Genomic DNA, 27,789 nt, shown 5'->3' with positions numbered 1-27,789 from the left:
CCCCTTCTCTCCCCAACCCACCGGCACTCAGGACAACGCGGCGAGAGCAGACCTGTGCGTGTGTGTGACACGTGTGCGTGTAAGTCAGGCGGGGTGGGGTGGGCGGGGTCTCCAGGGAGGGTGACAGACGGGGCGGTGGATTCGAGGGTGGAGGGTGTCGGGGGGGCTGGCGTAATCAGTGGGCTGGACTGAGAGGGCTGAAGCAAGGGCGAAAGGAGGGAGAGTCACAATGTTCTCAGGGAGTTGCGAGCTGAAGCCTCCAGCCATTGTCTCCCTCCGGTATCTCCCCCGTCCTTCGCTCCCTCATGTTAGCTTGCTGTAACGGAGATTGGATGAAAATGTCATGCGTGAGTCCTCAGCCCTCTCCTCTGCTCCCCTTTTTCTACCCAAGACTCCACCCCCCCCTCTCCCATCCCTCCCCAACCCACGTTCAGCTCAGTTATAAGGAGGTCTCCACGCAGTAGAGGTGGGCTAGGTGAGGGGCGGAGGGTTTCACCGGCCTGTCCCTGCCATGATGGGTGTGGTAGTGTTGGTGGGGTTGGTGGTGATGTGGGCTCTGGTTGCTGGGGGTTACTGCGTCAATGCTGTTTTTGTTGCCGTGGGTGACTGTTGAACTGATGCTGCTGCTGCTGTTGTTGTTGTTGTTTCGGTTGCACGGGGTCACCGGGAGGCTGTACTGGCGGTAGGGGCGGGTGGGGTGGGAGCGGGCCGGGGGCTGGGCAGGAGGGGGCGGCGGCTTTCGGAGGGCCGGGTGCAGGTGCTGGTATCTGCTGAGCTCTGATTCGTCGTCCACGTCAGTGTCGTCGATCAGCGGGATGTTGTGGATGAGGTCGTTGATGAGGAACTCCGGGTGGGCCATGAAGTTGTGGATGGAGTTGTGGGATTCCGGTTTCTCCCGGCCCTCGTACAGCGAACTACGGAATGCTTTCACCACTCGCATCTGCCAAGAGGAAGGAAGAACGAGGGAGAGACCACAAGAAAGAGAGAAGTCAGACATGCAAATGAGGCAGAAGAGAGACAAGGGAAACCCAGAGACCTGTGTCCTCCAGCAGACAGACAGACAGACAGACAGACACTCAGGACCAGGTAGCTACAGTTAAAGTTTATACAAGATCATAACTTCTATTGATAACTTTGGTGTTTTGGTTTATTTTCTATTAAAAATTGACTCAGTGCTGCTCTGGAAGCTGAAAATAATCTTATTACCTGGATTAAGCTAACCGGCTAACATCTAAAATAGTCCTGAAACACAAATAGCATGAAGGAGTGTACTCCTCCTTGTTATGTGATAAACACTCAAACAGGGCCAATCATTTGTATCGCCTTGTCATGTGAGGAAGTTAACAAGTTAACCTTTGAGCCTCTTGGCATGAGTTTGCAACAATCATCAAATGTAAAGGCCAGTGTATCTGTAACATGACTTTGCCACTGGTTTTGTAGTCATGTCTCCTCCTTGAGGGAACACGGATCCGTCCTCACTTATCTTGTGTAGGATTCCATGGTAAGAGATCAAGGTCATCTCTGAAACTTTGTATTTATATGACAGTTACATAAATATCTTTGCTGATGCAAAGTGTCAACAGAGCATCCACCTGATCCTGTCTGTCCCCAACAGACAAAAAAATAAATCAAAATGATTTGGCTAATGACATATTATCATGTCAGTTCTCACACACCAAACAAACCGAGAGCATTTCGTGGCCACAATCACAACAGCAGCGGACGCTTCACAACATACACACCATCATACCTGTGTGTGTGTGTGGGTGATGATCCAGTATGTGTGGAGAAAACACACATACTTCAGCACACTGGGTAACACGCACACGCACACACACACACACACACACACACACACACACACAGGTGAGGGTGGTTCTTAGGCACAGATGGAGACGAATCAGGAATGGTGTGTTAGTTTAATGATCAGTAAAATAAAAAATAGAAATGTCAGGAACCTGTAGCAGTGAGTGCGCACACACACACACACACACACACACGTGCATGCAGCAGCAGCAGTGTAACTGAGTGAACAGTTCAGCTGTTTCCACATCGTGCGGCTTGGAGGTTGGCGTTTGCATGCATCGGACAGTTGTCAATCACTGGTGCTGTTTGTTAAAGAGAGCTGGTTTATACACACACACACACACACATGCAAAATGCACTGCAGCCATGCAGCAGTGAGGGACAGAGGAGAGCAGAGTGATTGAAATAATGATGATGCTGATGGTGAAGTTGCTGCAGGATAGGAAAAAGCAAAACAAACAGAATGGCGACATCACAAGAATCAGCAGGTTAGAACAGTGTGCGATTGGTTAGATTACTAGAAACAGATGATGATTGGTTCACAGGCCAGAGCGCAGCTTGGGGCGTCAGCCCTGTGGCAAGAGAGAGGCAGCCAGGTCATGCTGAATCAGATCGTTGTCACTTATGCTCTCTTTCTGACTGACACACACACACACACACACACACACACACACACACACACACACACACACACACACACGAGGTCTATGAGTGTACTTGAAGGTGCATTACGCAGTGTATGCGTGCGGAAACACATTCCTTTGCCATAGCAGTTGCTCCATGCACCCTTCCCCAAAGCCCAAACAGAGGAAAAGAAGCAGCATGAGCTCAAAAGAAACAGAGACAGTTCAATGCAAGTACAGTGACAGGCACAGGCAGGCAGAGCCCTACATAGAGACCGTTTGGCCGGGCAAGATCTGTGGAGGGGAAGCTTTGAGTCCACTGCGACACCCGCTGGAGTCCAAACTGTGGTTATGAGAGGCGAATGGTCGGGCTGCTGAATGGAGGTCAGTGCTGCAGTCGGCCAAACTAAGAGGAGTCTCTATATATGACTCTGCCATGTATGACAGACGAACAGACAGACGGTCAAGCAGTAGGTTCAGTGCTTATCTGTTTTTCCAAAGAGCCTGTCAGACAGTAGAAAAACACCTCATGCAGACTGAGAAGGTGTCAGAATGTTACTTTCTCACGTTTGTTTTCATTTTTGTCCCCGAGGACAGAGTAAACTTTCGAGTATATAAGATTCCCAGTGTGACCAGAGCGGCCTGGAGGTCAGGGCACCGCTGTGTTACTTATGTCTCTTTTTCTCTCTCCCTGTCGGCTCTTTCAGCAGCGCTTGTGGAAAAACAATGATGGTTAAAGTAGCAGAAGGAAGGTAGAGAGGCTGCTCATGGGAACAGAACATAAAGACAGGGAGAAGCTGTGAGGAAGATGGCTGCCACCGTGAGGCTCAACTCTGATGTGATGTGATGACTGAGCTCTAATCCATACACCTTCCTCAATTCAATGCGCATTCTCTTTTTTATTCCACGGAACGAGCGAGAACTGAGGGCGGAAATATTCTTTTTGAATGTGACAGAAGTTCAGCAAAGAATTGAGGAGCTGAGGATGGATTTGAGATTTGGCCTAAACATCCTGTTCCCCTCATAGTTTCCTGACCAAACGTCCTGTATATCTGTGTATTGCTGGCAGATGAAACTAGGCCAGTCTGAAATGAAAACAAACCGGATCCTTAGATCGGTTCTAAAGATCCAGATGGATCACTAAGGTCTAGCACAGCTCAGGTGGATGAAAGCATGAAGCAGAGACATCTACTCATATCATGTTGATATCTCCATTTAATGTTTAAGATGCGTCTTTCACACGACTCTTTTCTCACTCAGCGCTAATGGATTTGGATCACGTCAGAACTTACGCACATCATACTGCAACAGGGCAATGTGCCAAGACTGAGGGCTGGGTCTGCTATACAAAGAACTCTGGGTAATGGAGTAAAGTAATAAAGGGGGAGAAGTCAGTTGTCTTGATGACGAATGGGAAATCATTTGGAGTGTATGCTTGTAGCTGTTCATCAGGTTGAAGACAATCAAAGGAATTCAACACCCTAACATGACCATTAGTATATCGATCACTCACTGCATGTTACCTTGACATGCCTCCACGGTGAGCGGAGAATCCCAAATCAGAAAACAGAGAAAAGACTCGATGAATATGATATAGCTTTGCTATATTTACCTCAATTCATCAAGACTTTTCACACTTTTCGGCCTGCAAGAATAAACAAGTTTTCCTAATGAATTCAAGGTAACACAGGGTGAGTGACTGAATTACAAACGGTCATTTTAAGGGTGAAGTATTCCTTTAAAGCAGTCAACTCCAAACGATCCCCAGGTGGGTCGCAAAAGTATATATACCGGTCGCCAAATAACAGTGCATAATTTCTTCCGTAGTCTTTCATTTCAAATTTCTATCTGCAGTACACCTTTGAGCAACACGAGGGAGCCTGAATGTTCGTGTTCTTCTGATAATTGTAACTTGAATATTGAATCTAATATGAAAGACTAGCATACATTTTTCATATCAGAAAAAATAAGAAATAGAGAGTATGTTAACTCCTGAATGCATTTAGTTGGTCTCGTTTATAAAGTATTTAACGTGTTTATAAGTTTTCAATAACACATGCATAAAATAAAGTTGTGAATTATCAAACGTATATATGGCTGGTTTACATATTCAAGACAATAAAGGTGGAATTACATTAGAAATGGTTAGGAACGTTCATTTAAGCGTAACTTTGCTCTTCTCATGATTTATAGATAAGTACTGTTGTGAATTTAAAAAAGGCTCAAACTGTAGTTTTAGGTGTAGCTCTATGAGCAAATGTTGTTTGTTGTAGATAATTGTGCATTTGTTTCAGTCAGATGCAGTAGTGAGTTATTTCCAGCAGCAGGACTGTGTATGTGGGGTTGAGTGAAAACAAACCACAGAGTGTGTGTTCATGGTTTTAGCCAACAGTTATTATATGAGTTTCCATGACATTAATGTTCCCGTCAGGATGAGTTTTTATCACGTTGGTGAGCCTCTGACTTTTCATCCAGACCTTTACCAGGTCAAAATGTTATTTTCTCTAACGACCAAACACCTACATTCCCATCAGCCTTGGCTCTACTTTGTGCTAAGTGCTAATTAGCAACCATTAGCATGCTAACGCACTAAACTAAGACGGCAAACATGGTTAAACTTGCTAATGCATGTTAGCATTGTCATTGCTGACATTAGCATGTAGCTTAAAGCACTGCGTGTCTGAGAACGGCCTCACAGCTACAGACTAAGTGTTGTTAATAGCAAAGGGGATCAATTGTACATTTTGCATCCGTACGACATGAAGTGATTCAGAGAAGCAAACCTGAGTCACATTAAGTTCTAAGTTAGCATTCCCCTCCTTGTCAATTTATTTGGTTCATTTGGTCATTTTGGTTTGAGGTGTCAGCAGCGCCTCTCTGTATCTGTACAGGTGATGGAGCAGCGTGGGGAGGAATGCAGCTTGGAATGGAAGGAGGGAAGGATGGACGAAAGGGAGCAAGGAAGGAAAGGAGAAGCAACTGAGAGGACGGATGAAGACAATCAAATGAAGAGACAGCACAACCACACGCAGGCACACGCTTGCACACTGACAAAGAAACGCACACTTCAAACTACGGCTCTCAGATATGTCAGCAGATACACACGCATAAACACACTTGCAAACGAGACACGTGCGGAACTGACATACAAAGAAATCAAGAGAAAACATGAGGTAGACGCTACTCTAGTCAGGGGATGGGAGGATGATAAAAAGGGATGAGGGAAAGGAAAAGAGAAGATACAAAAAAATGACAAAAATGAAGAGAAACCTACTAAAGAAATCTTATCAGTATGCTACACAAGAGCCCGTATTTAGATCTGGTCAAATCAAAATACCTCAACAAGAGAACAACTCTACTTCTGAAGAACAATAAGAGTACATTTCACAGAATATGTCTGCAAACAGGGAACCTGTAATATCTCATAAATATAGAAGGAAAAGGAGAGAGCAGTAATGGAGAGAGAGAGAGAGAGAGAGAGAGAGAGAGAGGTAGGGGGAAAAAACAGACTGCACAGAGAGAAAAATCTGGAGACATCGGAGGGGGGTCGGGGGGCAAACTTGTGGCGTTGGAGCTGGAAATACTGTTACAGAAACAACCAGTTGACAACAATTGCAGCACCGGACATACGTGAGAGGAGCAAAAGAAGGAGAAAGAAATCAATAGTGACAGAAGAGGGAACCCTTTTTTACGGTAGTCTTGGAAACAGCAGTGTTCTATGTGTCCTATGTGTCCTATGTGTCCTATGGGGCTTTTATACTCGAAGGTTTACACTTAAGAGAATTGCAGAAGCCACATGAAAGCCATTTGGTAATAAGTATGAGTAAAATCGAATCGTAGCATTTTCTACCAATAACAGGAGTCACAGAGTTGTTACAGCAACACTACATTCTCTTGGTTTTCAGAGAAGAGAAATGACACCACTCCTTTACATTAGCAACGTTTACAGCAGGGGTCAACCACAATAACCACGCTTGACCTCATTCACAGACAGGAAATAACATGTGGTGCAGGAGGAGCAGCCATTTGCTCTCTGAACTTTAGGATGCGTCCTCGCCTTGTAGGAGTAAATCAATCACTACCTGTTTTTAACAGCACTCTGTCTTTATACAGTGCCCTATGTCAGTCAGGACGCCTCAGACAGAGAGAGAACAGCAAGCTGCCTCCTGCACCGACCAACAAGCAACACCAAAACAGACTCTGCACTGGGACCGGGACTGGATTTAGACCAGACCAGATCAGACCAGAACTACACAGCCGGCCGGGACTGGGTGCTGTTCGAAAGGGAGAATCAGAAAAAATAAATAGAGGAGACATTGCACACACACGAGCAGCGAGCGAGCCGGGGGGGGGACACAACCATAGATAGTAAAAATACTGCAGTCCACGTGCCGTGCAGCAGTGTGTGTCTCTGTGTCTACGAATGAGTGTGTGTGAGAGAGAGGAAGTGGCTGCAGGTATGTATGCAGGTATACGTGTCTGTGTGTGTATGTGTGTACATGCGTTCGGCGGACTCACTCCCGGGGGCTGGGCTGGTATTGGCTGTTGCGGTGGAGAGAGCTACGTGAGAGGGGGTAGAGATAGTGTTTACGTCGTGGAGCTGACTGAGCACGGAGGAGCGCCGCCTCACCGCTCCCTGAAACGAACCGCTTCGCTTGAACGTGCTCACTACCTCCATCTGCAGGACAGAGACAAAACAGCAGCACTCAGTGAGGGCAGGAGAGGCCGGTCTGAGTGAGTGTGTGTGTGTGTGTGTGTGTGCGCGCGCCTGTTGTGGCCCTTTAAACCCATTTTCTGTCGCAGCAGAAATGATAGAAACAGCATTCAAATTTCCTTTAAGGGCAAATGTGCATCAGTGTTGCGCAACTGCTGTCTACTGAAGCCCTGAGATGCAAAATAGAGAAAAGCATTCTGGTGACCCGTTTTCTAAGTCTGATCTAAATTGTTTTCTCTCCTGTTTTTTATGTCTTAAACGTAGGGCTGGTAATCTTCTTCAGAAACGTTTCTGATATTGCTGTTGAAATTCCTATTACATCCTGAAAGCAATCAATGAATATAAGGCTCTGACAAAACAAATCTGGTATCTGTGGCTGTCACAGGCCTGTAATAAGCCTGTCTACCGACATGCCTGTGAGGAATAACAATAGCCATTACCAACCCTGCCTTTAAAGAAACGTGAAAAATAAGGTTTTGCCAGGAAAATCTCTCAAAATTTCTAAAAAGAGTTTAATCTGTGAAATAGGTGGGAATAAGAGTTTTGGCAGGATCATAATAAATTACTTATTTTATTGTTCATTGGCAGGTACGTTTTTTTTCTTCTCGTAATACTCATTAAAGAAATACTTTGTGTCCTATTTAGAAGGAGTAGTGGTGCACTTCAGCCTCTTGTGTGTCATTTGTTTTCACAGACAAATACAACATTTGTAAAATGATCCTGACAAAAAGACAAAAATCCCGCCTGTTTCACAGATGAAAATAGAATTAAGAAACGTCACCTGTTCTTAAGTCACAAACACAGGAGAGAACAATTAGAAACGTTTAGATCAGACTTTCTTTTTCTCACTTGCCTCTCAGGGCTTCCGTGTTTCCCATTATCATTGACAAGCAAGAATCATAAATGACGACTGTGTGTATATGAGGTTGTGTGTGTGTGTGTGTGTGTGTTTGCATGCATAATTGTTATCTGCACACTCAGACCAAACCCTCTGAATGAAAAACTGACCAATCTAAGCAAAGGCACTTAAGCAGAGACTCTTGACTGGATCTCTAACACTGCTTAGGAGGCTGTTAGCAGCTTGTTGTCATGTTGATGCTGTTTCGCTGTCTTAATGCATTTTCTCACACAAAGCAGTGCAAGGATCAAACAATTAAAATAGTCAAGCACGTCAACAGCCTGTCTACTTAGCATTAGCCTGAACACAATGTGTAGACACTCACGCACACAAATCACAGCATTTATCCTCTCTCATGATGTTTATGAGCCTCTAAAATACCACTTCCAAGTTAGATAAAGCCATTTCACCCGCAGAACAGAAAAGTTAGCTGTGTAGGAGAGAAAAAAACTGGAATCATTAAGTTTGGCACAAGTCAGAAGAACGGCACAGACAGGATGAGATACAGACTGTTGAAGAGCAAGAAGAGCTCAGATAGTGTTTAAACTTAACTCAAATTGTATATCTGTCAAAGAAGAGTCAACAATGCAGTTAATCTCTTAAAGGACTTTCTTTCCAAATGTCTCTCATGTTAGTGTGTAAAGGCCATGATACTAGCAGTTTATTTAAGCAGTGTTACTACACAAATCAGGAACTATATGCCCCCAAAATAATTTGCATTTCATCATAAAGCACTTGATTAAAAAATTGCAAAAATCAGCCATTCCTATTGAGATTTGTTTGTGATACATAATTGTGTCTTTGGTTTTCATTACACTTCTAGCAAATCCCCATTTATCTGTAATTGACCTTAAACAAACTGCTGGTGTGTCATGACCAAGAAGAGCTTCTGGTTGAGGTGTTGTGCTGTCTGGATATCTCTGAGTCTATTCCTGGGAAAGAGGTTTGGTTGAGGTATGTTTTGGTGGTCTGGTCACAGTACCTGGGTCTGGATGCGGTTGAGTCCTCTGAACCAGAGGATCTGTCCCCGGCGCAGCTCTCTCTCAGCACAGTCGATCTCCTCCTCATCATCTGCCATCTCCTCCCCCTCATCGTCCCCGGGCTCCAGGCCCAGCCCCGCCTCCTTCAGGCATGGTAGCCGCTCCGTGGGCACTGTGGCGATCACCTGTGAGCCAGGTTTGTTAAATTGTTATTTGACCAGAAGATGCTCGTATGAGGTTACACTGAGCAGCTATGAGATTTTCTAACACCGTACACAGATTTAAGCTCTGATTTTCCGCTCTGCGACAGTTTTTGGAGTTCCCCGACAAAATCCCCACATCAGAAGCAAATGAACGTTGGCTCGGCATCCATCGCACATCGGCGCACGAGCACCATGTTGAACACCGGAGCCCCCCAGTACTGTGTGCTCAGCCCCCTCTTTCACGCTGTACACCCATGACTGCTACAACCAAACATGAAGAGAACTCTGTTGTGAAGTTTGCAGATGACCAGATTACAAACAACAACTTCATAAAGAGACAATCAACAGCCTTCAGAGTGGAGCTCAGAGAACAACCTGCTGCTCAACGTCAGTAAAACCAAGGAGCTGATGGTTGATTTAGAAAAAAGGAGGCGAAGACACACATCCCTGTCTACATCAATGGATGAGGTGGAGCAAGTTAGTAGCTTTAAGCTTCTGGGGATCAGCATCACAGACAACCTGACATGGTCCTCACACATCTCCATCCTAAACGACTATTTCTTAAGCAAACTTAAGAAATAAGCGCACCGGCTGAGGTGGGATCCCGACCCCGCGGCCTGTCTCGCCCGCACCGTCGGGGAGGTAGAGCGTGAGTTTGTGCAACAGGACCCGAAAGATGGTGAACTATGTCTGGGCAGGGCGAAGCCAGAGGAAACTCTGGTGGAGGCCCGTAACGGTCCTGACGGGCAAATCGGTCGTCCGACCAGACTAATGGAACCAGTAGCTGGTTCCTCTGAAGTTTCCTTCAGGATAGCTGGCGCTCACAGTTTTTTCCCCACTGCATTCACGTGAATATGGTGTATAGAAAGTGTTGAATCATAATTCTCGCGGTGCCTACGTTACCTGAAGGCAACGTGGTTGAGGAAGGTCCTCAGCCTTCTTTGTTATGCTGTCACTCATGATGCCACGCCCCTCTCAGTTGATGCCACACTAGATCAGGGTCAAAAGTCTGAATTGAAATGAAACTATCTGAAAGTGAAAAAAAGATTTGAAACCGAAACAAATAAGATTTTTATCTGAAAATATAAAATCTGAAACTGAAAAATATAAGATCTCAAATATCAAAATATATATGAAAGTGAAAAATGAACAAAAAAAAATGTATTCAAAAAAATTCCAGAACTGAATCAAAATTATATTCAACCCAAAAAAACCTTTTCATTCACTTATTTTAATTTTGAATACATTGCTGTATTTTTCAATGTTCAAGACCACAACTTGAACTTTCAGGTTCACATTTTCTTTTCAAATGATCAAAACTTTTGACCTGGATTTGGCTCCATAGATCTACAGCGGGGGATTCAAACCGCCCAGAACATCACTGGTACCATCGACTGAGCATCAGTGATATTGGTGATGAGAGGTGCCTGCAAAGAGCTAAAGGATATTAAAAGACTAAACCCACCAGACACAACCTGTTGCTGTCTGGAGAGACAAACAGAAGTATCAGCTGCCAAACCAACAGACTTCAGAGCAGCTTCTTTCCTCTGGCTGTGTGACTCCTAAATTCATCCTCCACCCTCCTTATATGATAAAGATAACAATTTGCGAAAACTTGCAAAACCTCCAGCGAGGCCCAGCCTGATGACCTATGGTGGCATTAACTATTCAGGGTCAATGCCTAACCTTGACCATCTTGTGAGAGTTTTGCAAATTGTGGAGTACCACATAGACATGATCGTGCCAACGAACTCAACAAGCACGACTACGCCCGTGTTACTTCTCGTGTGTGTTTCAGTGACAAAACGCAGTTTGTAGAGCAGACATACTCATCAGGGATTCCTCCTGGGGAAAGGTCTTGTAGTGTGTGAAGTCCTGTCGCCGGTCAATCATGTAGTGTAAATAGCATAACAACTTCAAAAGTCCCGATTATAAGACAGCAAGTCGTGTAGCGTGAACTTGGCTTTCAGCCTCACCTCAGAGAAAAGCCAATGTAAACCAGGCCTACACTTGTTCAGTAGGGCCTGACTCAGCAGCAGGATGAAGAGCTGCTTACCTGTCCCCAGAGGAGCTCCCCAACTCCCACGAACAGACACCAGAGCCACTGCTCCATGTTGAGAGGGGCACAGCTGAAGGGCTTCCCTCCCCACTGCACGATCACGATCTGCAGCAGAAACACAGGGAGGGACGTCATTACTGTCACACATCCAAACACAGGGTCACAATGTCAGGATGTGTCAACAGTCAACACCTCTGTCTTCTAGTCTGTCACAAAGTACAAGGTGGCACTGTCACTGGAAGCCCTGCTGCATCTAATAAACATCAAACCACAATGTGGAACAACACACGCGGACATTTTATGTTTCAGTATTGCATTTCATTATTCATGAGGTATATCTTACCCTGAGTGGCTATTAAGATCATAAGTCGTGCTTTCACAATTTGACTTGGCTAACATCAGGTCATGGAAATGTATCTGTCTGTATACATACTAGGATCATTTTAGGAGAGCATTATGTGCTCTAGGCCGGTATGTATAAATCTGCTCGGAGTAGGTATTTGTTCTTATTTTTAGGATGCTTTGGTTTTTGCTGAGTGTTGAGTGTCATTTAAAGGAAAAGATTATTTTGGGAAATGTGCTCTTCACTTTCTTGCTGAGAGTTGTTGAGAAAATCAAAAGCACTCCAACACCTCTACAGCTCACTAAGTAACTAAGCTTGATTAATCCATATAAAACCAAAGAGAAGAAATGCCGTTGTGGTTTCACAAGAACTCACATGGTATTTCTCAGTGAACCACTATGTTGATAAGTGAACTTAAGAGGTGAAAGTCCATTTTCAAGGTCGGCCACTGAATATATATTCATTCTGTTTATCTGCCAGGGGTGAAACGGCAGCTGTTAGGCTGGAGTAAGTGACTGATTTAGCTAATCAGTTACATAATAACCTGATGTGAACCGTGCAAACGCTCACGACAGAGTATTAGGAGGTATTGGAGGAAGTTTGCTGATCTACAACCTCTGCTGCTCGGAGCAGCTGGACCATTGACCTCATCATCACCAGACTACAAGTTAAAAAAAACGTCATGTAGTTTCAAAAAAGTGAGCTGACAAAATGTTTGAAATGGCCAAATGCTTTGTGTTTAGTGCTACATTCTTTTAGAGGTACACTTAACAGAATAACACATGAAGTGCTACATCTATGTCCACAGGTGCAGGCTGACCAAACTGTCAGCATTGCATTGTGGATAATGTAGGCACCAGGTTTTTGTCGATTAAAATAGAAATAAAAAAGACAATATCTTTTTTTTTACTGTCCACTGTGAGTCTGACAATGTTAAAGGAGTGCAAAGAATCTCACTTTGATCAAAGTTACTTCTTTTTGTAAAGCTTCTCAGTTTTACTAAGAATTTCAGACTCATACATCAAAGTCTAGAATCATTCTCAAGACCATTCTCGTTCTGAGTTCTCAGGAAAAACAGCAAAAATGGTGTTATACTGTGGTGGGACTGTACTGCCTCAAAGTGAATTTATTTCTGAGCTGAGAACATTAATCACAATAATCATTCCACACCAGCTGTGTACAAAAGACACATTAAGCGAATTTATAGAACTAGAAACTCTGTATTAGTAATGGTTCCAAAAGAACATTCTGCACCTCCAGAGTTGGACCACAGTAACACCATGCTCCTGTGGCTCTATTTGTCTCAGTGGATGTAGCGACAGCATTTTAAATAGCAACATAATCAGTTACAACAAGAGCAGAGTGACACTATCCTCTTGACACCAAACTTAACCTCACTGGGAGTAAGATACAATGTATCATATACAGTAATATCTTCCTGCAGGGAGGAGGGATCCATCTTTCTTACTTCTCTCTCTCTTTCACCTCTCAAGCTGCCTCCAATCTTCAGCTCTCTCTATCTCCACTTTTCCAAATCCCTCTGAACTGTCTCTTCATTGCTCTCACACTCCAATTCAGTGCCATCCCCTCCAACTCTCTCTCTCTTCTCTTGTTTCTTCCCAGAGTACCACCCAGCACTCAAGAGCTTTAGTAAATATCCCTCTTTTCTTTGCTTGCTTGTCTGGGTTTTTGTGTGCTTAAAATTCCCTCTTCAGTGCATTTCTTTTGTATTCACTTCAACAAATAGTCCTCCTTTTGTTGGTTTGAAATCTAAAATCTGGACTTTTGTGTGGGGTCACAAAGTGAAAGAGAAGCAGTCAAGTAGGGCTGGGCAATATAGCACAAAATGCTTTTTTATATTGATCGATGACAATAATTATCACAACACTGTTCATCTAGTGTTTTTGTAGGTAGAGGAAAACGGATTCAAAAGTAACTTTATCAAAAATAAATCTCATGGATTCTCATGGATGTTAAGGAGGAGGCGGTCCTTGTAAAGAGGGAGAGAGCGGACTCCCCAGTCGAGTTAAAAGAAGAGAAATAGCCTCAGGTAACACAAACCCGTCCAGAAATAGACTTTACAACAAGTCTATTTCCACGATCATCGTTATCGTGGAAGGCTTTATCGTGAAATAGTCATATTACCTAGCCCCACTGTCAAGGCCTGAAAATAATCACATTGATTTTCTATACTCCAAACTAAGAAGATGACCATCACCAAAACACAGCACCCATCTGTAGAAGACATTCAAGCTTGCATTAGAGATACAGAACAATCACCCAACAACCACTATCACCTTTGAAACGAACACACTAAGTATTGAGTTTGTAATAACAGCATAATACAGTAATAAACAGAGTGAATTAGAAATAAAAGCCTGTGCCTGCTTCAAATAAAGCAGTAAAAGTAAATAAAAGCCTTTATTATAAAAAATATAGAATGTATGGATGAGCATTAGATTCTCAGCTGTACCTAATAAAGTGGCCACTAAGTGTTTAATACATACAATATGTAGTGAAATAACACAAGATTTTTCATACTGACATTTACATGTCATGGCAACATTCAGTTTAAAAAAAATTGTCAGTAATTTTGACTTATTTACCAAATTGGATCCACATTATCCACTATCAAGTAAGCAACTACTCTTCCTGGGGTCATATTGAACTATTAAAAACAGAACAAGATTTTTTTTTAGGGGTACGGATTTCAAACAACATAAAAATAACATCAACATACCAAAGACCAAGATCAAAACCTCAAAATTCTCGACCAAACAGTGAAGAAAACCGTCTAAGGACATCAAAGGTTAACCTTACCTGCACGGCGAAGGTCCCCACAACAATGCTGCAGAAGATGGGGTTGGCAAATATGCCGTCGAAGACATTTCTCTCTCCGTGGATCTTGCGAGCGTTGATCTCGTTGAAAAGTTGCATGAGGACGAAGGTGTTGAAGATGATGGTGTAGTGCTCAGAGGGAGGGGAGTGGAGCGGAGCGTGCCGGCCGCTGTCGATGTTAAAGATGCGCTCGCCTGGAGGGTAAATAAAGGAGGAAGAAAGGATTAGAGGTGTGAAAAAAAGAACAATTGTCAGCTGTGTTGCTCATGAGGAAGTGTGTTTGATCTTCTGCAGGAGAAATAAACAGCTGTGTATTTGTGTGTCTGTCTCCACCAAAGCACCTTTTTGTTTCTTCTCTTGGATTTCTGGTTAAAAGCACGCTGGAATATAAACCCACTCATTCTAATTCCACAAGAAGTCTACTGATCAAAGCGAGCTATTTCGGGCTGTTTATATAGTAAAATTGCATTCCTGGTTGTCTCAGTGTGTGTGTACCTAAGAACAGTAGGGTGAAGATGATGACCAGCTGGTACACTCCATGGCCCAGGATGTTCTTCATCATTGTCAGTGAGATGAGCGGGTTGTTCCGACCATAGGGTTTCCGTAGCAACAGGTCCTCAGTGGGGGGCTCGGTGGCCAGGGCCAGAGAAGCAAACGTGTCCATGATGAGATTCACCCACAGCATCTGCACCGCCTTCAGAGGAGAATCCTGCAAAGAGATTTGCAACCAGCGAGCTGTGTCACAAACCATGTTCACAGGAGTCTGGCTTCACAGTCACTGGGGATAGTCACTGTGAGAAAACTGCCTCCCTTTCCACAAGACCCTGATTCACAGTTCTTTCATGTATGTAAAGTCCATAGAAATAGAATAGGAGTAGAATGGACATTCCCATTCAAATCAACGCAGCAGGATGATCAGAGTGGAGGCCATTTGTATGTGTACTGCTATAGTTGCTTGGGAAATGCTAGTGTTCTTGCTCTATGGGCCCATGGATGCGGAATTCTATACTCGGAAGTCCAACTTTTTTGCTTCATGTGCCACTGAGCAACTTTCATAGGAATGAACAAGGCCATGCCTCCATTGCTGTATCAGTTCTATTTATACATCCATGGTTATAGCGGGCTAACTTACATAAAGGCTAAACCAACTCACTCACTGTGGTGAGGTTTTGCTCAAACGACAGAACGAGCAGTGGAGTAGTAGTAAATGAGTAAATGAATAACATTGAACAACTATGCTTCATCCACACACTCTTGCAAAAGCACATTGCTATCGCAGGATGAAGGAATTGGCTTTTTCTTTGTAACCAGTATGGAATTAGCAAACTAGCTAGCTAGCAGACAGCTGGATAGTTAGCTAGTGTGCTAATTCCACCATGCTTGAATGCTACACTGGTTACAGAAAATGAGCCAGACAGGGGAGGGGGTTGGTGGCCAGCGGCAGCTTTGGGTAAAATGGTCCCTCCGCCTCACTCTCCGCAATGGAGAAGGACAACGCTACCTAGCTAACTAGCCAGCTATCTCACCGAAGGTGCGTCGGCTCTCTTCCTGGCGAGCTGCAACTACACTTTACGGCCACACTGACAAGGTTGGTACCATAACAACTAAAAGCAATCACCATTTTCTTTTGTACTCGTCAAATGACCACAGAAAACAGTTCAATGTCTCTTTCACTCCTTCTTCTATTTCTATGGATAAATCACTAATTTTAGTCCAGTGCTTGAGTTAATCTGTAAATATATTAGTCAGGTTATAGAATTAAAAGAACAAGTTTGTTTCATTTGTGTAGTTTTATTTCTGTTCCACAGGGTTATGATCTGATAGAGCAGGTCAGATCTACTGTAGTGATGTACTACATGTACTTCCTCTTGTTGATCTACTCAATCAGTGAGAGTGGAAACAGGTGTGTGCATGATGGTGCTCTAAGCAGTGAGTGGCTTTGCACAGTGAAGAAGCAGAAGGAAGGGTAAAGCTGTTGTGCAGTGAATGGGGCACTCATGGATGTGTGTGCTCATGGATAAGATTGTGATTGTCAGCGGTAACAGAGGACTCTTTGAATTACTTTTTTTTCTTACTGTGTATTTTTTCAAAGTTTGTATCAATCTAGCTCAGGGAGTGTCAACCTTTTGTAATTTAAGGCCCACTGCTGATAAAACAAAACAAAACAAACTAATCCAAGGAAATGATAAAAAAACACAACATGACAAAAAAGGAGAAAAAAAAACTGGGCTGTAAATATGAGTTGTGAAATAAAATATAAATATGAGTCAAGTTTTTTCTGTAGTTGGTTGAAGAGGATGTAGTTCTTTCACGCGTTTTTGATCAAGAAGCCTGACCAGGTTTGTTCTGCAGCATACAGTTGGCAAAAGCTCAAGTTATCTTTGCAAACCCTAAAAGCTGGGATTAACCAAGCAATTTTGTATAATTATTAGGACTGGTCATTTCTTTTACATTCAAAGCTTCTATTGCAGTTTCTTCGAATGAAGCTTTGAATATCTAGCGTCATATTTTATGATGTCATCACCCATTAAGGGGTAATATAAATGTAATTTATAGTGCTGTTAGATTGCTGCTAGACCGCTCTGTTAATACAGGGGCAGACCTCTCTTTGTGTGAAGTAAGCCGGATAGTGAAATGTTGTTTTTGAAAGGCCAACAAATATGGATTGAAGCAGAATATTTTGTTAAACAAAAACACAATCAACACATCCATCTTTTTTAAATACATTGTGACTTTTGGACAACCTATAATATTAGTGTAGACCAATCTTTATCTGCAACTGCGCAGCAGTACCAGCTCTAAACACAATGAATACACATGCAAAAAAAAAATAACTTGCGCAGCATTAGAATGTTATTTTGGATTCAAAGGTCAACTTTATGAATAAGACTTTGAAGTTTTGAGCTATTCGGTACAGCCCTAATCTGTAAAATGAATGATGATAATAATATTAATACTGAAAATGTACAGACATGTATATAGTTAGCAGCAGAGCTGTTATGGTGATAAGTAGGTCTGCAGTGATTGTTTTCATTATCATGGGATCTGATGACTATTGTCTTGATTGCTTGATTAACATCTGCTCCAAATGTCAGAAAGTATCGCGGGTGTATTAGGTAGCTATAGTTTCTCAAAGATCATGGCTAAACTTGATATTGTTGATGGTCTGGTCCCTTTTTTTTCTTCATGTTTGTCATGCTTCATATTTGGGACCATAGTGTTTATACCAAGACAGGGATCCAGTAATTGTAAGTTAAATATCAATATGTGTCAATATGTTTTTCTTTTGTCTGATAATTTTCTGGATGGGGAGGTGATTACTTTAGAGGTGAAAAACGACTGAGAAAATGGGGAAATCTTACTCTTTATGTATTTAACTTTCCATATAAATATATTTCAAATAACATTAAATGCATAAAAGCATACATATGCAAGTTGATATTTCTTTCATAACAAACGTGTAAATGTTTCCATGTGTGTCAGGACGTCTCTGCTTATATAAGGATGGTGTAAGAAATGCATAAAAAGCATTTTAGCATTTGCCTTGTCTAAGCAGATATAACATGAGTGATGTTTACTGAAGTGACGTCTACGTGCATGTATAAATCTGTCTACCTGAGTGATGCAGGCGCCGGTGAAGGCCACTATGACAGCCACTACGTTGACCGTGAGCTGGAACTGCAGGAACTTGGAGATGCTATCGTAGACATTTCGTCCCCACATCACCGCCTTGACAATGCTGCTGAAGTTGTCATCAGTCAGGATGATGTCCGACGCTTCTTTAGCCACGTCTGTTCCAGCAATACCCTGACACAGATTGAGACAGAGTGAGGAGGAGACTGAGACGCATTACGTATTTTATGCCAGCGTTCAAGCATCCAAATTATTTCGGAGTGCTACTGCCTCAATATCGTGTTGTCCCATCTCCAAGTGCTAGCGCTTGGCGTGAGTAAGAGCTGTGACCAAATGCACATTATTCAAAATGTTAAGCATGTATTATTTATAAGTAGAGAAAATTTCTAAAATTCCTCATATTTTCTTGAACGTATTAGTTATCTTATGTCATTAAAGGGATAGTCCAGAAGTTCTTCTTCATCTATTGTACAGACAGGAGAACCAGCACAGGAGTAAAGTAATGTACTGCTGTGATGTATTTTAGACACATAATAGCAGTTTAAGTGTAGCTATATTTATTATATTTTCACCTCTTTACCTTTCTGTCAGACAGTCCTTTCTGACGAGGACTGAAGCTGTTATCTGTGCTCTCTTCAAAGTCACTTTGACAAAAACAGTCATTTGAGCTCACAGAAAGTAGGAGCTTCTGGTCTACTGCTGCCTCGATTGGTTTATCGTCTGTTTAGTTTATTGTGAGACTTTGGTGAATCCAAACTAACCACACGAAGTACACGAACAAACAAACCGATGGAGGCAGCGGTAGACCATGTGACCTTGTGCTGCAAGGTAAAATGACATGATGTTTTTGTCAAGGGAGTTTGTGGCTTTGAAGAGAGCATTAACTGCTTCAGACTGCTTCAGTGCCCCGTTTGACAGCAAGGTAAAGCTGTGAAAACATTCTAAATATAACGTACATTTGAACTGATGCTGGTACTCCTGTCTGTTTCTCATACAGCCACACTTCAAAACATCCAAATTATAGCTTTAATATATTTATTAATATATATAGTGGGCATTTGTTTCCCAAATTGAATTCATATACTTCTATGAGATTAGATTATTGTAGCTACAGAAGGGTTTTAACACCAAATAAACATTAATGGTGAATAATATATCAGGTTACCATGGCAAAGCCCACATCAGCCTTCTTCAAAGCTGGTCCGTCATTGGTTCCATCTCCTGTTACTGCGACGACCTGTCTTTGTTCTAGGGCGGTGCTGTCGATGATTCCTAGACACAAACAGAAGGGAAAGATAGGCTCTCATCTGGGTGGATGAATACGTGTGTGTGTGTATGTTTGGGTTCATAAACTTGAGACTCACCTTTGACCAGGGTGTGTTTGTCGGTTGGTGAGGAACGCGCCAACACGCGAAGTTTGGGCCAGATTTTGTCAATACGTTCCTGTTCAATCTGTCAGTCAGATAGAGAGAAGGGGGGTTGGGGAGGGGGTTATGATGATGAATAACATCACAGAGAACCTATTAGCTATCCTCTTCTCTCACTATATGTCACTATTGATCCAGAGTCTTGGATGGAGGATAAAGCATCAAAGAAGCACTGTGAAATTGGCTCTTATTCATTGCCAAGTAGGTTTTCACATACAAGGAATTTGCCCCGGTGTTTTGGTGCATAACAATAACAAATAAAAGCAAGAACTGCAAAAAGTCAAGAAACATAAATAGAGAGTAGAAAAACTACAAAGTTCACAGTATTAAGTATTAAAAATATTTGCAAAGTACAGAGAAAATAGTCCAAAAGATGTGTGAATGTGTGTGTGTGTGTGTGTGTGGGGGGGGGGGGGGGGGGGGGGGGGTCCTGGGCCTTGTTGATGAGACCAGCTGTTGTGCTCTCTTGAAATCAATACAACCACACTACACTCTTACATAATGGTAATTTAAACACATCAGTGTAAATAGAAAAGCACAGCCACGTCACTAGTCAGCAGTAAGCATTCTGTTCAGTGCAAATGATAAAGTGAAATGGTTTTGATGAAACAGAGCTTGTACTCTGTTGGCTTCAACAGTGTGCACTAACCACAGTGGATGCAGGAATATCAGTGGTGATATGTGACGGGAACCTCCACACATCAGACATATTTGTGAGGATTTGACCATGAATACGGCTTTAGTTTGTTATCTTTGCACAATAAATGTATTTGTTAGTTATCAAAACAGCTTACAGTATAACAGTGGTGGGATGTGGTACTGAAGTACTAATTTGAGGTACTTTGTTTGAATAATTCCATTTATGCAACTTTATCTCTGTACTCTTTCACTGTACTACATCTCAGAGGTAAGTACTGTACTTTTTACTCCACTACATCCCAGAGGTAAGTATAGTACTTTTTACTGTACTACACCTCAGAGGTAAGTATAGTACTTTTTACTGTACTACATCTCAGAGGTCAGTATAGTACTTTTTACTCCACTACATCTCAGAGGTAAACATTGTACTTTTTACTCCACTACATCACAGAGGTAAACATTGTACTTTTTACCCCACTACATCTCAGAGGTAAGTACTGTACTTTTTACTCCACTACATCTCAGAGGTAAGTATTGTACTTTTTACTCCACTACATCACAGAGGTAAACATTGTACTTTTTACTCCACTACATCACAGAGGTAAATATTGTAAAACCACGTATCTCCAGATATATTGATGTTGAATGTTTGTAATAAACTGAAGGATGAAGTGTTCCTTTATGTCTTGAGAAAATCCTCCTACTTCTTCAGCTAAATAAACTCTTTAAAAAGCCTCTTGGATCAGCTGGAAAATACGTCACAGAGATGAAAACAGACTATTCTTTTTGGAGATACGTGGTTCTCACAGGACAGCGACGCTACAAACACATGATGATCTTATAGAATATGATGCATTGATGTAGATCAAAGGAATTCAATATATCTACAGCAGTAAAAGGCAACATACACATTATTGCAGCAGAAATATCATAAATAATATAAAACACAGACAAGGAACATTTTACTGTACAATCAATACTTTTACTTGAAGTGAATTTTACTGTTAATACTCAACTTACTTTTACTTAAGTAAGGTTTTGAATGCAGAACATTTATTTGTAGTTGAGTATTTTCACAGTGTGGTATAAGTACTTTTACTTAAGTAAAGGATCTGAATACTAGATACAAAAGTAACTAGATTAGTAAGTAGATTTACTCGAGTACTGTACCTAAATACAATCTTGGGGTATTTTTGTGCCACTTTATTCCTCTACTCATTGACAATAATTCTACTTTTTACATTAAGAAAATATGATAATCCTATAAAATACAAGTTGTTTCAAATTAAACAAATAGTTTCTAACCTCTTGGGTTTATCATTTCTTATACATTTTTTTTTTTAAAACAACAAAAGAAAAGATTATAAAAAAGTTCCAAAAAGGAAAATACAAATTTGTGTATCATCTCACATCATCACATCACATTAATCATGTGACACTTTGGAGGGTCCAGACCCCAAGGTTGGGAACCAATAAATACACTGTAACGAATTGCTGTAAATTTACGGCGGATTTTCAACGGTATCTTATAGTATTTCATTATAACTGTAGCATACAGTTAAATGTTTATCCCTCGCATGTAAATTAACAGTTCATGCCATAAATTAACAGTTAATGCCGTAAATTAACAATAACAGCAGGCTACTGTAACAGCATGATACAGTATTTTCTGTGAAGTGGTGGAAATACGCTTCTCTATACAAGTTCAGTGAATCACAATCCATCTACATCGTACTGTCTATTGTAGGTTAATGTGTCTGTAATGAAGGTAGACTATTTTTAGTACTCTACTGTTCATTGCCTACAAGTCATTTTTGAGTGACAAGACGTGAACGACTGCTCCTGAACGTGACTTTGGACACAACAGCTTCAGTTCATCCTTCTGAGCACAGCCAGGTGGAGATCAACTGAGGAGCCGAAATCATCCGAAATTCAAAGTCTCCAGTATTGTTTTGTCTTCATGAATATTGAATTGTTAACATCTCAGATAATGTTTCACTTTGTCTGTTTCATTACATCAGGTTGCTAATCTTGGTTGCTAGCTCTGTAACGTCAGCTAGCTCGAGCTAAATTAGCCTTAGAAAGGTTAGCTAGCTAACAGCATAGCAAGTTAAGTTAACATAAATAAAGTTAATCATCCATTACAGTGTTAAGATGTAACGTTAGCAACCTAACTTGTGTTTACTTGTGCTCTTATTGAACCGACTGTAGGACCGCAAACAGGACGATTATCAAAATGGAGAGCGGACGTCTTGAACACACGTCGGGGATTTCTGCCCGACGTGTGTTCAAGAAGATGAACAGTTGAGGTAACGCTAACAGTAACGCTAGGAGCAACATTAAAACCAGATCAAACTCAGTTTAGTGTTGAACGTTAGTCCATTGTGGTCCATTGTCTGAGCTTCATTTCTTCACCTAACGAAATCAGCTCATCACAGTCTGTTGATTTAAACTGTATGGTATTGCTGTATTAGCTTTTTGCAAAGACTTGCACTGATATGTTAACATGTGTGAGGTACATGCAAACCCACAGTTGCACACCCAAAGCTTATTTTAAGTGTGTTAAATCCTGTGATGTCAAAGAACTTTCCAGAAGTTCAGAACATTGTGTTTCTAAAGTTTTTATTTTGTTTTACAGTCACTCGTCATCAGAGATTGAGGAACCAGCCAGACGCTGCAGTCAAGTCCTCTTTCAAGGTTCTTGCTCCTTATTGTTTTCATTCATGTGAGAGTTCATGCTGTTCAAATGAACTATAAATGTGTATAAGACTTGTTAACAAGCTAGACTGTGATGCAGTTCTATTACACTGTTCTTGATACTATTTTAATTCAGTCTTTCACTCTTAATGCTATTTTTATTCAATGTTACACTGTTGATGCTAATGAGTTCAGTTAAGCTGGTCATTAATGATTTTATTAGTTTATTAGTTTTCTTCTAAACATGCAGTACGTTGTGAGTTTTGTGATGTAATACAAATGTCCCTTTATTGTTTGTCCTGAGAACATGTATTAAACTGCAACAATTATGTATTGAATGTCTATTGTGATTATTTTATTTGTTGGGAATTAAATGCAAAAGTATTGGGTTGTGTTACCCTTTGTAAATAAACAGTAACATTCTGGCATATACCGTAAAATCACAGTAAAACCCAGTTATCCTACTATTTTTACGGTGAAATTGTTTAGAGTGTAACTGTGTTAAGTGTATTGTAGCGTATTGTTGTAACCAGCACCACCTCGAGCAGCTACAACAGTAAAATGCTACTTACTCATTAATGCATCAGTTGTAACAATAAAAAAAGAGATAAAGTATGTTGATGTTTGAGGTTTGATGCGCACATCTGAACTAGGAATATATAACTGAGATGATTAGTCGACCAATCCAACAGTTGATCAACAACAAAATCCTTCACAACCTTTATTGATAATTGATGAATGGTTTCAGTCATTTTACAAGCAAAAATGCCCACTTGAGACCCCAACTTACCTCTCCTTTCTCGTTCCTGATTCGTCGGTTGAATTCCTTGCCATCTATACAGATAAAGTCATCCCCAGGGTGAATGATGCCACATTTAGCAGCAATGGCCCTCGCTGTGTTAATGTTATCACCAGTCACCATCCGCACCGTGATGCCTGCACGCTGACACTTACGGATGGCCTCAGGCACCTTAGGGGGACAGGGAAATTTGTTCACACAAAAACACAATGCCAACAGGAAAAGTTCACTCATTAACGTGCACATCTCAGCCAGGCATGTCTCTCTCTCCCCTCCCAAACAAAGAAGAGTTGAATCTCACTCAATTTTCCCTCATAACTCCCTTATGGTCGCGCTGATGGCGAAGAAAAAAAAAAACAGGGATTTAATCATCCTGTATTACGTCTGATGTTAGTGGATCATAACATATCAGGTATGTAATAAATCTGCTTCAAAATGAGACCAAACTTTTCTATGGATGTCAGTTTTTGAGGCACAACAAAGGCCTAAAACAAAGCCTGCAATAGACTAGGTCAGGCTTGTTTTAGCCTAACCGATTGCTGGAAATGTTTTTTGCTACTGAGGCAGTTGTCGATCACTTGCAGCACCTACCGGACGGTTAAGAGGAGTAATTACTCAGCAGTCAATGATGGTATAAATAGTCAAGAAAATTGTTTTTTTAGAAACTGTAAATCACCTCAACCACAAGAGGTCCTTGAGCATGCAGTCATAAATGAGCACAAAACATATGAGGCTGATGGGTCCAGCAGAATGTGAGATGAGCTGTGGACAGACGGACAGATACACACACACACACACATGACAGAACGCATGATCTTCCTAAAGGCCTGGCGGAAATAGTTACTTTTAGAAATACAACTTATAATCACATATTATGGATAGCCATAGTAGCAGCTGAAACTAAAACTAAACAGGACCCTACCTCAGGCCGCACAGGGTCCTCTATCCCAACCACAGTGAGGCAGGTCAACTCCGTCACTATTTCTGCTTCGTTTTCCCAATCTGGCTCCGGGTTAGATGGCAGGTCCCGGTATGCAATGCAGATGGTCCTCAACCCCTCACATGCCATTGACTCAATCACCTAGTTAAAAGTCATTAGTACAAGTATGGTCAGGAAGGGCTCCACAAAATCTAACCACAGCTTAATTTACTGATTACAGACATGTTATTTACATTCCAATATCTGATGCAGAAAAAATGGATCAAAATGCTTGCATACAGTTTGTTGTCAGATGACTTTTTGAGTGCCTTTGTGGGGATGCTCTCTGACACAGCTGTAGGTAAAAGACCTCCAGCCTACTGCGGACAGCAACCGTCGCTGCTGTCTGTAAGTCCCTAATATGATGTGGCGACACAAATCTGGTGCAATGCAAACTGAACAGCTGAGCTGGAATAAAGTTGTGTATGGAGGAGAGCTGTTTTTACTCAATGCACAGGCTGTGTTCATCGTGAGCCAAATGTAGGTCGGTCAGCCTGTCAATGACACAATGCTTGCGCTCCCTGCATGGACTAATCTACTGTACGTGGAACAAATACATGTGTTTTGCTGCTAAATATTTCAGTTACAACGAGACTGATCTGGCAAAAGCAGTTTTATACATAACAGATTTGGAATGTATACAAGTCAGTCTGCTGAACATAGTGGAGCATTTAGCAGCTAAAGATATCTCCCCCAGGAGTTGTTTGAGACCAAAAACAGAGTTAGAAGAGATTGAATATTGGACCTACATTCATCAGGTGGACACAAATACCAGTTCACAAACTGATAATGTTGCTCTGTAACTGCTGGATGTGTAAATAAACACATTTACCATATCAACTTACAAGATCACTTATTATCATAAAGTAGCATATCCAATGCAGGACTTTTACTTGTAACAGAGTTTTTTTTCACAGTGTGGTATGAGTACTTTTTTCTTAAAGGATCTAAATACTTCCTCCACCACAGGTTCAAATATGAAAAGGAGAGTTTGTCAGGTCATAGAAACAGTAGATCGATTTTTCTCTCATAAAGTTACTGCACAACTTAAATTTGCTTTTCATGTGTGCAGTGTCTCTGTGTAGCCTACACTGAATCAATAGCATTCCATTTAACAAGGAAGCGACAATAATAATGATTAGTACTAAATAAGAGATGACAAATTAGTCTGAAATAAAGTTTGAAGATGGGAAGGAGCTGATTGGCTGGCCTGAAATCCATATTACCATGATGCCAAAACATCTGTCATTTCTTAAAAGTAAAGCAATTTGATCAGTGAATATAGTAATATAAAATTTGTTTTATATGTTATTACTATTGTTTATAAGCATTGTAATACAGACCCGTGTTGTGAGGAGATCACACATGTGCATCGTTTTGAAAATGCTATTAAAAATGCTCAATTAAATAAAGTAAACTCAGTGATAATTTGAATGCAATGATAAGTGATGAGGTAAAAGCACTCTATCCAAACTCTGGACTCATTTTTGTTTTATACAGCCCAGAGGATAATCCAGCAAAAGGATTTTTATTTATTAATTTATTTTATTTTATGTAGAATAGTTAAAAGTGCAAACAGTAAAAATATTGAAGGATTTTACATTGAATATTGGCGTTATTGTCATGACAACGTTTCGGCCTCAGGGAACCATTATTTTACAGTCAGACTCATCACTCATCATTATTTCGAATATTTGTTTATTTCTTTAATTTAGCTCTCCTTAAATTGATTGCTGGAGCAAACACGTTTGAAAACGCGCAACTTTTACTTTGAAGGCGAGCTGTCTCCGTTTCCGACTCTTGACTTCCTTTCCTCAATTTTCTATTTTTAAGGTGGTTAATGGAACAAGCTGATGTTTTGGTGTAACGTGTTTATTCAATGAGACAATAACACAGACTAAGCGTTAACCGCGTTAATGCAGCTTCGGCTATCGAACAACGAACTCACATGTAGCAGAATACATTTACATTAACACAAGTAGTCCGATGAGATTAGGCAAAAGTCAAAATGTATTGAAAAAATAACATTCACATTTTTATCGAGCAAAAGTTTCAACTTCAATCCATGTTTGTGGACAGTGACCTTGACATTTGACTTCCAAAATCAAATCACTTCACCCTTGAGCCGAGATGGACATTTGTACCAGATTTGAGGAAAGTCCCTCCACGTTTTACTGAGATATCGCGTTCACGAGAATGGACCGGAGAGACGGAGGTCTGGACAACAGGAAAGCATAATGACTCCAGCGTGGAGGCATAGGAATGACATTCAGTACTGCCCTTTGAGGACATTGTTCTGCACATCGGAGCTTTCAGTATTTGGTCTCACCTGTTTGACCATCTCATCTCTGTCACGTGGACGGAATGAGCGTGCTTCTCCGTTGGCATCTAGGATGAAAGAACACCTAGAGAAAGATGAAGGACAGAAAATAGTGAGAGACGAGATTACTCATTAATAGAACATCTATTGTCTCTTACATTTAACATTTTTAACCCAGTCCCCTGTGAACTATTTTTGCCTCTACTTATTCATGAGATGTCATGTTTTGCCCCAGACCACCTCCCCCACCCTCTTCTAACACTCACTTCTTCAGCAGGATCTCAGAGGCTCCTTTGCTGTAGAGGCGGAAGGAACCGTCAGGCAGCTTGATCACCGTACACATGGATTTACGCACTGAGTTGAATGTATACACCTGAGAGAGAGAGAGAGAGAGAGAGAGACATCTCATTCAGAATGGTCAAAGTAGAGGCAGACGGACATGGCCCTGACTAGAAACCCAGTTCTGAGTGTTGGATGATGTACCCGCTTGATCCACTGTGATCTGCAAGCACCAGGCAGCTCAAACTTGTTTGTCTAATCAATGCCATTGCTGTTGCATTATAAACCCCTGTAAGAGCCTATGTGGGTTAAGCAGGAACTTTTTTGATACAAAAAAACACTCTTTGGTGCAGATATTCATGGTGCCCAGATCTTTCTTTCTTCTGTTTCTTTTTGCCAACTTGTCTGACCTAGCAAGAGTAACTAGTACCAGAGGTTGTTAGTAACGAGTTACATTTACTCCATTACATGTACTCACGTAACTTTTTGGAGTAAATTGTACTTTTCAGAGTAGTTTTAATGCAGCATAATTTCTACCCTTACTTGAATAGA

General features: G+C 41.5%; 1 protein-coding gene and 1 long non-coding RNA gene across 6 annotated transcripts in view; one reads left to right on the top strand and one right to left on the bottom strand.

The window, feature by feature from the left end:
- Window positions 1-439: 439 nt before the first annotated feature.
- atp2b3b (ATPase plasma membrane Ca2+ transporting 3b) overlaps window positions 440-27,789 on the bottom strand; it is a 51,618-nt gene continuing 24,268 nt past the window's right edge. For 2 of the 4 annotated variants that reach the window (XM_076095374.1, XM_076095375.1), the window contains 12 exons: window positions 27,225-27,331; window positions 26,968-27,043; window positions 24,582-24,740; window positions 23,651-23,830; window positions 19,462-19,549; window positions 19,263-19,369; window positions 18,080-18,271; window positions 14,960-15,173; window positions 14,447-14,658; window positions 11,281-11,388; window positions 9,024-9,206; window positions 6,783-7,107 (listed from right to left, as the gene is read on the bottom strand). In XM_076095374.1, the coding sequence (XP_075951489.1) occupies window positions 6,847-7,107; window positions 9,024-9,206; window positions 11,281-11,388; window positions 14,447-14,658; window positions 14,960-15,173; window positions 18,080-18,271; window positions 19,263-19,369; window positions 19,462-19,549; window positions 23,651-23,830; window positions 24,582-24,740; window positions 26,968-27,043; window positions 27,225-27,331 (1,887 nt within the window). In that variant the 3' untranslated portion in view covers window positions 6,783-6,846. Of the gene's footprint in view, window positions 941-6,782; window positions 7,108-9,023; window positions 9,207-11,280; window positions 11,389-14,446; window positions 14,659-14,959; window positions 15,174-18,079; window positions 18,272-19,262; window positions 19,370-19,461; window positions 19,550-23,650; window positions 23,831-24,581; window positions 24,741-26,967; window positions 27,044-27,224; window positions 27,332-27,789 lie in introns of those variants that run through there. The other 2 variants (XM_076095376.1, XM_076095373.1) reach the window with 2 other exon arrangements.
- Window positions 1,093-16,244, top strand: LOC142954405 (uncharacterized). 2 transcript variants are annotated; one of them, XR_012955699.1, is made up of 3 exons: window positions 1,093-2,813; window positions 3,137-9,217; window positions 9,332-16,244. It is a non-coding gene; the product is annotated as an uncharacterized LOC142954405 (long non-coding RNA). The 2 variants fall into 2 exon arrangements; XR_012955698.1 differs by having other exon boundaries at window positions 1,093-9,217.

Source organism: Anarhichas minor, unplaced genomic scaffold (genome assembly GCF_050575085.1).
Source record: "Anarhichas minor isolate MPS153535 unplaced genomic scaffold, ASM5057508v1 ptg000020l, whole genome shotgun sequence".
Classification (NCBI taxonomy): Eukaryota; Metazoa; Chordata; class Actinopteri; order Perciformes; family Anarhichadidae; genus Anarhichas; species Anarhichas minor.
The sequence above is the reverse complement of the archived record's forward strand: the minus strand, read 5'-3'. Positions and strand labels throughout refer to the sequence as shown.